The sequence below is a fragment of the Primulina huaijiensis genome, chromosome 7 (genome assembly GCF_012295235.1).
Source record: "Primulina huaijiensis isolate GDHJ02 chromosome 7, ASM1229523v2, whole genome shotgun sequence".
Classification (NCBI taxonomy): domain Eukaryota; kingdom Viridiplantae; phylum Streptophyta; class Magnoliopsida; order Lamiales; family Gesneriaceae; genus Primulina; species Primulina huaijiensis.
In genome coordinates, this window is record NC_133312.1 from 21,034,109 (window position 1) to 21,044,652 (window position 10,544).

The window sequence follows — 10,544 nt, forward strand, 5'->3', positions numbered from 1 at the left end:
AAATTATGTTTCATATAATAAAAAATCCAATTAAATTAAATTAAATTATTAATCTACTTGGTCAAGATCTAAACTTTTTGCTAACTAACCTTCATTAATATAACGTAATCAAAACTGATTATGTTATATTAAAAATATTTATTGGAAATTATGTTTCATATAATAAAAAATCCAATTAAATTAAATTAAATTACTTGGTCAAGATCTAAACTTTTTGCTAACTAACCTTGATTAATATACGTAATCAAAACTGATTATGGGAGGAAATCACGTATATATAAATTATTATCTATACTATTCTATATTATCTAATTAAAGTTGAGACACTTAGAGTAACTAACTTTGAGCAAAAACTTGTGTGAGACGGTCTCACGGGTAGGTCTCACTGGTCGTATTTTGTGAGACGGATCTCTTATTTGGGTCATCCATTAAAAATTATTACTTTTTATGCTAAGAGTATTATTTTTTATTGTGAATATCGGTAGAGTTTACCCGTCTCACAGATAAAGATTTGTGAGACCGTCTCACAAGAGACCTACTCCTAACTTTGATGTCATGGTGTGTTTTAATTATTATATATATTAATAAAATGTTAAAATTTTAATCCAAGTTATATGTAGTTCAGCGGATAGAGTCATTGTTTTTTTTGATTTAGGTTATATGTTCAATTCTTACTAAGTTCATTTTTTTATTCTTTTATTTTTCAATTGATTTTTTAATTTATATATCAAAATTACAGTGTAGTCCCTCACTATTTCTTATAATTATATTTTGATCCTAATTCAAATATAAATCAAACGAATTATAAAAAATATTATACAAGCAAGAAACGCGTGAGTCGGTTCACTAATTATTATTATTATGCAATTTAATTTTCAAACATGTATCAACGATCATAATTTTTTTTGCCAATTTCAACATATTGTATTTCCTAAACTTTTAATCCAAACGTGTAAAATAAAACTAGACACTCCATTTCAGTTCAGTTGTCTCCGAACTCCCAAACAAGGAACAAGCGCGGTATTTGTTCTTGAGGAAACACGTTAGTTGGACCCATTCCACCAACCGTTTGAATAAGTAACGGAAAAGTTTACTGCGTATTCTGCTCTTTCGTCTTCTCCTTCATTGATCATTTACCATGATTTTTTCATCTTGTTTTTGTGGGATTAACATTTCTGTTGTTAAAGCTGTGATTTTTTAATGAGTCGAGTGGAAATGGCTGCCGATATGCAATCAGCGTCTTATTCTGTTTCAGGGGATGATTGCATCTGCGATGACAGTGTCGAAGATGGATGTATCATTTGTCTTGAACCCTTTAATTCTCTTGATCCTCCAATGGTAAGATAGACACACACACACACACACACGTGTGACGCAGTAGAGGCGTTTGATCGATTGTCTTTGGGTGTATGCTGTATAGCATGAGTACTTTTTGGTACATAAGTGAATGCAGTTTGAGATTTTGTTATCACGGAATATTTCTATGTTTCATGGGCTGCAAATGATTTTTTACGTGTACGTATTAAAGTGTATTATGGCTGGTAGTGGTATCATTTTACATTTATGTGTGAGAGTTGTGTTTTTGTGCTTCTTTTATACCTGAATTTCACTAGAATAATTTGATCTATCAGTTTTTCTCGATGCCGTTATGGGTGTGAATAAGGGAATTCAACCAAAAGACAGATTGTTCAATAGGTAGTCCCATGGACAATTAAATCGGTTTAATGTATATGGATCCAATCAGTCACAACCTTCGACAGAGAGTAAGAGAAATCGAACTATAAAGATCTATTATCTACTAAATGCTTTTAACATTTTTCAAATCTTGTTATATTTCATATTGTCATTGCTTTTTTCGTGGTCATTTCATTTAAGTTCTATCACTTGTAAAGTCATTCAAGTTATCTAAGACATGTTTTCTTTTCCAGGTCACCAAGTGTAAGCATGAGTATCATTTTCAGTGTATTCTTGGGTGGTATGTTTTTCTGATGAAACATGAATTTTCTGTACGATATTTTCTTGATACTTTTCTTGTAGTTCCCAGCACAATTATGATTTTGGGAGTTTCTTTGTCATTTACTCATTCTTAGAATAAAGTCACTTTCTTTTTAGGTCCCAGAGAAGCTATGAGTGCCCAATATGTTCTCAGCATCTTGTCTTGAAGGACCCTGCAAGGTATTTAATATCTCAACAAAAGTCAACCAAATTCTTCTATGTGACTTTCTGAAAAAATGGAGACTCTTTACACAAAGGGTGGGCTATAGTGTATGTAGATGTTAAAACTGTTTCTTTTACCTCCCTTTTGAATATCATTTACAGCCAAGAACTGTTAGGTGGAGTGCAAAGTGGCAGGAACTTGAGGCATAACTTTTGCTGCGTTGATCAAGACGGTGATGTCAATAATGAGGTCAATGGTTCAAAATTTCAATTTAACCTGAACATTTTGTTTACATCTGTTGTTATTTCATTTTTGCGTGACATGGTTATGCAAAATTTCTTAGGATTCCCCTCAAGAGGATGATCTTGCTTTTGAGCAGCGAATAATGAGACATTTTACTGCTGTTGCCAGCAGAGCTCGTAACATCAGCAGAAGAAGGCAGACAATTCCAGATATTGGCCATTCGCAGATTCTCCCTTCAGTCTCTATCCCAAACATGTCTAGCAAGACACGTGTCAACAGCTCTTTGGAGGTGCACCAGAATCTAGCTTCTTGTTTCTCAAACTTTGATTCAGCCATCTCTATTGGAGCACCAACTGTTACTCAGCAAACTTCTTCATTAAATATTCCATCTTTTGGCGATTCACTATCCAGTACTTCAGAGAACGTGCATTATTCTGATAAATTCAGGTAGCACTCGCTGGCCTTCTATTTTTTACATTAAAATGGTTGAATACATTTCTAAAGGTTGTTCTTAACATTGTTTTTTCAAGTTACGACTTGCAATGTACAACACATTCTTGATTTTCATCTGGTCCTTGATATGCTTACTGCTTGAGTTATTGTCAGTGAATCACCACCCGATACACCAAGGAGATCAAGCTCATATGAGTTTGTGGCCTTCTCAGAGTCTCTTAAGTCGAAAATTTCCAATGCTTCAACCAGGTAAGATAGATTTAAAATGCATTTTATTTTGGCTCCAACATGCACTTGACCTGGGCAAATCACACACAAAATAACAGGTATAAGGAATCAATATCTACTAGCACACGTGTTTTGAAGGAAAAGTTAATTGCTCGGAAGGGCTTTGTTAAAGAACTAAGTAGAGAAGTTCAGCGTGAGACAAGTGCAGGTATTGCTAGAATGATTGAGCGTCTTGATTTTAGCACGAAAAGAAACTCGAAATCTCCACACGAAGCAAAGGGAGACAACAGTATGGTTCAGTCGGCTAACCAAAATATTAAAGGAACTGTGCATGACAAGATCATAGATTCATCCTCAATCAACATAAAACGCATCTCAGGAGGTTTAGAAGTTTGTGGTGCAAAGGTTTGAAAAGATCACTCATAATGTTCTGTAACCAGTGTAGCTTCTCAAATCTGTGTCTATTTACTGTTGAAAGTTTTTATGTATATTTAATCTTTAGAAATTTTGAATTCATTGACGTTCAAACTTCATAATCTCATGGTGTATGTTCATTTTTGTTAATGTTCTCAGGTTAGGACTTAGTGAGAGATGAAATCCATGACCTGATCTCAACCAAGAAGCTTTTTTTTCTATTGACGGCACCAAAAAGTTTATCTATTTCTTGGATGATTGATTCGCATCCTGCAATACATACATGCGAGGTGGCTGTTTAGGAGTTCAGATTGTTGCCATAGCATCATGTTACAAAGTTATACAAGGCGTTTCCTCACCGTGCACTAACTTTGCTTATTTTCCTTCTATTGTAAGTGATAAGAAGGAAACTAATATTGTCCACTGATTTCTCCATTTTCCATAGTTTGTATGCTCTGCACATTTCTTGTGCAAGGAATGCTATCATAAAGACAACTTATGCAATGCTGATTTTGAACTTTTTCTTTTATCTATTTCGCTCCTCCGATATAAATGCTATTCGGTTAAAAGGCACAGTGATCAATATACATTTAGTACATGAGATGAGATATACAGTATACACAAAGTATAACGAAACATTTGGCATGTAAACCTTCGATGACATGTTATTTCCCCCTTTTTTTCTGATACCAATCTGGTCAAAACCAATAGGAACAAATATATTCAATGAGCAAAAAAAATAAGGTTACATTTAAGCTAAGAATGTATACGAAGTGACTCTTCAGCCGGGGACACAAATTGTGTACGGTCAGTACTGCAAAAGAGAGAATTTCCTTGCAAGCAAGATGCGACTATATCCTTTATTTTTCTTTAGCTACTACATGCGTTTAACTTCATCCACTTAATACAGATGTAAAACACGAGGGCATGTTAATGGTGCTTGAACTCGAAGAAGCTCAAAGTTCCAAATTCACGTGATGGTCACAACACAACGTCAAATATAACTGCTACAAGAGAACATTCAAAGCAAGATACCAATCTTCATATAAACATTATTTCTTGGCATGCCATTTTTTGATGCTCTCAAACCAATTCCATTGAAAAAATAGGCCAACGAGGCGGACTATACCAGCGGTCATTATCTCCACAAACGCCATCAGATACGATCTCTGAGGCGATAGACCAGCGGTTGCTATAGAAAGCAAGAATCCCTCTAAGTTGCAGGGAACGATGAAGGTACCCGACTTAATCCCGTTCAAAGACTTTTTAGCAACTTCATCAGCTTTCATCACACCAGATGAAGCAGCTATTATACTCGCAATTTGTGGCCTCCTTTTGGTCTCTGTAATTAGCATATAAAATTTCAATACCCTTTGTAACACAGGACATAGAAATGCATACCATAAGAGCGAAGAAAAAGATGCCCTTTTTCACTTCTATAAAGAAGTGTAGCATAGAACTCAGAAAAGAAACTTAAGGGCAATAAAAAGAACTCTCAGATGTATCATTGCATCCTGACTAGGATTAATTCTAGATCTCAATATAGAGTTGGGGGAAAATGATAGTTGAAGGCTGCATTTCCTCGTACACACATGATATAATCATCATGAAATTCCCTGTTACATGTTACTGAGAACACATCATATGAAATATCATTAAAACACGACGACAGAAGAAGCAGCTACTATACTCTGTAAGTTGTAGCATTCTTTTGGTCTCTGCAACTAGAAGATAAAAATTTCAATATAAAACCGCTGACATAGTAATGCATACTATAAGGGCAAAGAAAAAGATGCAATCTTTTTCGATTATATGAGGAAGTGTAGCATGGAACTCAGAAAAGACACTTTAATTCAAAAGAACTCTCAAAGGTATCATTATTTCCTGGCAGGGGCTAATCTAGATGTTAGCATAGAGGTGGGAAAAAATCATATTTGAAGGCTGCAATTCCTCGTACATACATAATATAATCATCATGCTTAAATTCCCTGTTACAAGTTACTAGCAACAAATCTTATGAAATAACATTAAAAAAGATATGGACCTTCGGCAAAACCACGTGTTTCGGTGTCTGGAGGGAAGATCACAGAGACATGAATGTTGTCTGTAATAACCTCTTGTTGCAATGCTTCTGCCAAACCCTTGAGGCCAAACTTACTGGCTGAATAGGCTGTGTAACCATATATACCAACCTGACAAATAAATTAACAAAATATAAGACAAGGGGTGATCAAAAAAGGAAACATCAAGAAGAACTTGCAATAACATCCGTAACATCCTCCTTATTGTTGTAGAAAATTAACAAAATACAAGACAAGGGAACATAAAAAAAACGAAGCTTAAGAAGAACTTGCAATAACATCCGTAAAATCCACCTTATTGTCTTAGAAAATTAACTTAAACCAGTATCAAAAAGCCATGGGAAGATATGAACCCACATCAATTCTAGCACCTTTTTTTCAGTATTTTGGTGTTTATGATGACATACAGCAAGGTTTCCGGAAAACAATGCTTTTGACCAGAGCCAATATTGTTTTAAGGAACGTGGTAAATGTATTGAAAATGCAAGTGTCTTGGATGTTCACGAAAACAAAATCAAACTTCTTGCTTAAGAAAACCTACATACGCATACAAGAATCCCAATTATGTTGAACATAATCATTATTCATTTATCGTAGTGGAAGACCACCAGCTGGTCCATACATTCCTTCACACTCCTAAGCTAACACACAGCCATATATAAATGATAATCAAAAGCAATTATAAAAATTTGAATGCTACTAAACCTCCCAGATTAATTGAACCTTCGAAGGATAACATAAATCAGTGGCACAAGAAGATGGGCACAGCATTAAGTTGGTGAAAAACCTTAAAATACAGAGACACGGACAACATCTAACAAACTGGAAAATGAAAGGACATACTTCAAAACTAGGATTAAATATAGCTGATATTTCTTACATTTCCTTGAATTGAAAACAGAAACCAGTCAATTGATTTAATGTTTGAGGTCCTATAAGCATATCATAATTCCAAATTTCATAGAATATCGGTCCCAAGTTATACCTGACCGGCCTGCGACGACATTATAGCAATCGAACCGGGTCCCTTCTCCGCCCTATTCTTCTTCATACCGGGCAAAGCCGCTTTGATCAAATGAAATGTACCGATCAAATTCACATCGATCATGAACCTAATCTCCTCCAGTTCCTGTTCCTCCAATTCTTGCGGCACATACACCCCATGGTTACACACAAGCACGTCGATTGGACCCACCTGCTCCACCGCCCGCTTCACAGCTTCGTAGTCCCTTACGTCAGCGCTGAAGACGTTGACGTCGCGACCCGTCGCGAGCTTGATTGATTGCTTGGCCTCCTCGAGCTTCGAGACGCTGCGGGCGAGGAGTGTGACGTCAGCGCCCTCCTGTGCGCATTGGTGGGCTAGAGAGAGGCCGATGCCACTGGAGCCTCCGGTGATGAAGACGTGGCGGTTCTTGATTGGGATGCGGACGGGCTCGGGGCGGCATATGAGGTAGAGGATGAGGAGGAGACAGATGGGGATGATGAGGAAGAGAGAGAAGAAGGAGAAATAGACTTCCGCCATTGGCGAAGAGCTCTGTAGCTAGCTGCGACGGAGATGTGATACGGAATTTTTCTTTAGGATTAATGCTTAGTCCAATTAAATAGCATCTCCTGTTATGTTTAACAATGACAAAATATTAGGGAAAATTGGTCACTAACACACAATTGAAGATAACACCCAAAAGGTATCGAAACATATAAGCCTACTAATATATGTCATCTGACCCCCATTTCCTTCCATATTTCTTGCTCCAAAGGTGAAATCGCTCACCTTAACCGTCCTTCACCCTCGGCCCGACAGGATTGTGAGATGAGGTAAATCATAGTGACTCAGCCAACCAACAGCAGCTAGACCTTATGCTACGCCGCGCACAAGGAGCTCCACCACATTGAAGGGAATTTAACTGTCACACTGCCTCTTGCGAGACTCGATCCCTGGTTATTGGTCCAAGATTCACTTATGCATAATTATATAACTTGCTACATAAATTTTAGGAATATCCAGGAATTAATTTATCTTATTTCCTTTCACCTTGTATGATATTTCAATCTTGCAAATCTTCTTCCCAATTTCGAAAATATGCATGCTTATGCATAAATTATTAACTTGATATTGTATTTTCAAAAGTATTCCAACATTTTCTCATCTAAAATATGTACACCAAAAATTCAATAATAAGCATCCTAAAATTAAAGTTGCATAAGGGTTTTCACATGGGTGTTTCAGATACGATATTTTCAATGAGCTACAATAGCTCGTGTTCTAAGAATATTAACACTGATTAATTAAATCGAGTTTGGTTTTACACCAAGCGAAAGACACCAGATGTAAGGAACCGACGACTCAGCCGAAGCCCATATTCACATAACTCCCTAGCCCAGGTGCTGGAGTCACTGTCTCCCTAAGAATCGAACCTATGACTCCCTGGCTTAAGTACATAGTTCCTTGATTCTTGGTAGCCACTTGAGCTAGCTCAATTGGTATCAGGTTTCAAGGATCAATGTACTTGTCCTGGAGGTCATTGGATCGAAACCTGGGGAGGCACGTACACCACTGCCAAGGGTGGTGGGTTCTGTGAGTAAGGTACTTGGGCTGTCATGAGGGAAGCGTTGGCTCGGTCCAAGCAGGCCCAGGTCCTTACACTAGAAATAATCGTTCGTAAAGAAAACTGAAATAGTGCAAAGATCAGTTTGAGTTTGTATCAATTCAGTTATGGTGAGAACTAAACAGATCAAATCAGATTTAAAACAGATGCAATGCAGAAAAAGGCAAAAGACGGAATTTGTTTATGGATGTTCAGAGACTTCAACTGCTCATACGTCACCACTTCTATCTCGCGGGTAGGACACATTATAATACTTTGATTTATACAAAATTTTGTATAAACTCACTCAACTTAGGATTTACCCTACTACCTAAATGAACTCCGAACACTCAACTAGACTTAAGGCAACACTCTCAGCCCGCACCAATTTAACGTCTATGTGCGAAGACTACAAACACATTGTTTAACGTCTTTGTGTCAAGACTCACTCAGCTGAACTTTAAGGCTCAACGCTCTGTATATTTGTGAGTGATTTGTGTGTGCGTGTGTGAGAACTGATCTATGGATACAAGGCGAAAGTGTTCTCACACACCGAAGGATTTGTGCTTCTAATCTAAACTGATATGACTTGAGCATGCCCTCTCTTGTTCATCCTCGTATCTCTTTTCTCAGACACACCCATTCTTTGATGGTCTTCATCTTGTATTTATAGAGACGAAGCTGATCGTACGTCAAGACTCATCAATTATGTCTGTTGTAGTTTGAATTTGTTTCTCGAAATGGTGTCTGTACTTTCTGAAAGTCATTCTGGAAACTTTCTACTTTTAAGCTCTGCAGCAACGTTAATTTTTTAACCTTTGATTGTACAATTTCTTGTACTTTTGTGCAAAGCTGGATTTCACTTGAAAATCTTGTTGTGATCTCCGAACTGGTTTGCTCCAAGATATTGCTCTGAACTGGTCAGCAACTGGTCTTCGACTGAACTGGTGAAATCGGTGGGCTCATCAGCTGGACTGATTTCACTGATTCAGTTGAAATGGTCAGCCAGACTCTTCATCAATTGGTCGGGCTTCTGATAGTCTTTTGCTTAAGCACATATCAGCTGGACAATCAGTGAAACTGGTTTTCGATATATCAGTTTGACTGGTTAAGTTTGGACAAATAGTTGGAACTTTCAGTTTGCATCTCGTTAACTTCAGTTTTGGCTCGGGAACTAATCAATTCGAAGCCTGATCAGTTTCAAATTTCTGTGCACTTAGGTAAATTGTTAAAAATATAATAACAAGTTTTGTTAACATCAAAATCAAGATTTCGAACATGAAATGTTCCAAAAAAACTCACCAACATTTGATATAACATTTTTCATCACGTATTCAATTAAGATTTTATACAATCGATCATTTACGAGCCAATATGACACATTTCTGGATCGAAGTCAAGTTGTTAATATGAACCATATATTAGGGTTTATAACTTATTGTTCATTGGGCTCACTTTCTGGGCCAAAATTATGTTGTTCAGTTAACTCAATTTCTGGTACAATGACTGTTGTCGGTGACTCCAAATTATTATCAATAATTTACAATAGTTCAAGAATAACCAGAATCAATAACAATCTCACAATATCAAACATGCAATACAATATGACCAAAAGAATGTGACATTTCAATATGATGAAATATCTAATAATGAAATTATATAAAATTTACCGAAAATAACAGCCAAATGCCAAAAGCTATATAGAAATAATTATGGCAGTAAGACATCATCTTTCTAACTTCTTTCTTAAGTCGATTATAACCCGTAAAATTATATTTTTTATGATGTTATATCTGTTAGTCTCGCACTTTGACACTTGACTCCTCAAATTCTATTTCTTAAAAAAAAAAAAATACAGGTATTACTTTGAATTTAAACAAAAATTCCTAACAAATCAGAATCTTTTCCAAAAATCATTAAACTTAAAAATTAGGTTGGAAATGTCCCCAGAAACCTTTGGAAATCAAAATTTTCCGACCCGAGGTGGCGCGTGTAATGCACACGCCAAAGATTCGGTTTGTGGCCGGCCTCCGACCACCACGTGGTGCGCCGGTTTTCCTATGGCTGTGTCTCGTTGAGCACTAAAACTTTTTTATAAATTTTTTTTTTTCTAAATTCTAAGTCGATACCCAGAATGCATATTTTTAAAATGGTTATCAAGAGTATTAATTTGCAAGAAAAGAGTGGTTACCAACGATTTTTCGAGACTTTGGCCGGTGCTTTGATGTACTAGGTAATAAGATTTACACTTTTTCTTTTATATTTATGTCCAAAAAAACAATGTGCATGAAAGTAAAATGTAAGAATCAAAACAACTCTCAAATCACTTAAAATTCATATGATAAAATCATTATTTTTTTCATTAAATATTCATATTAAATC

At 36.3% G+C, this 10,544-nt stretch overlaps 2 protein-coding genes across 2 annotated transcripts; one reads left to right on the forward strand and one right to left on the reverse strand.

Moving 5' to 3' along the window:
* Positions 1-996: 996 nt before the first annotated feature.
* Positions 997-4,025, forward strand: LOC140980735 (E3 ubiquitin-protein ligase RHF1A-like). The gene is made up of 9 exons (XM_073446775.1): positions 997-1,042; positions 1,256-1,338; positions 1,929-1,975; positions 2,113-2,175; positions 2,320-2,407; positions 2,502-2,848; positions 3,008-3,103; positions 3,181-3,487; positions 3,656-4,025. Exons 2-9 carry the CDS (start codon positions 1,336-1,338, stop codon positions 3,665-3,667), a joined length of 963 nt encoding a protein of 320 aa, XP_073302876.1. The 5' UTR covers positions 997-1,042; positions 1,256-1,335; the 3' UTR covers positions 3,668-4,025.
* A 193-nt stretch (positions 4,026-4,218) lies between these two features.
* On the reverse strand, positions 4,219-7,183 carry LOC140980734 (3-dehydrosphinganine reductase TSC10A-like). Its single transcript, XM_073446773.1, has 3 exons — positions 6,563-7,183; positions 5,541-5,688; positions 4,219-4,838 (listed from the first exon to the last, which is right to left on the reverse strand). Exons 1-3 carry the CDS (start codon positions 7,097-7,099, stop codon positions 4,549-4,551), a joined length of 975 nt encoding a protein of 324 aa, XP_073302874.1. The 5' UTR covers positions 7,100-7,183; the 3' UTR covers positions 4,219-4,548.
* Between the last annotated feature and the right edge of the window lie 3,361 nt (positions 7,184-10,544).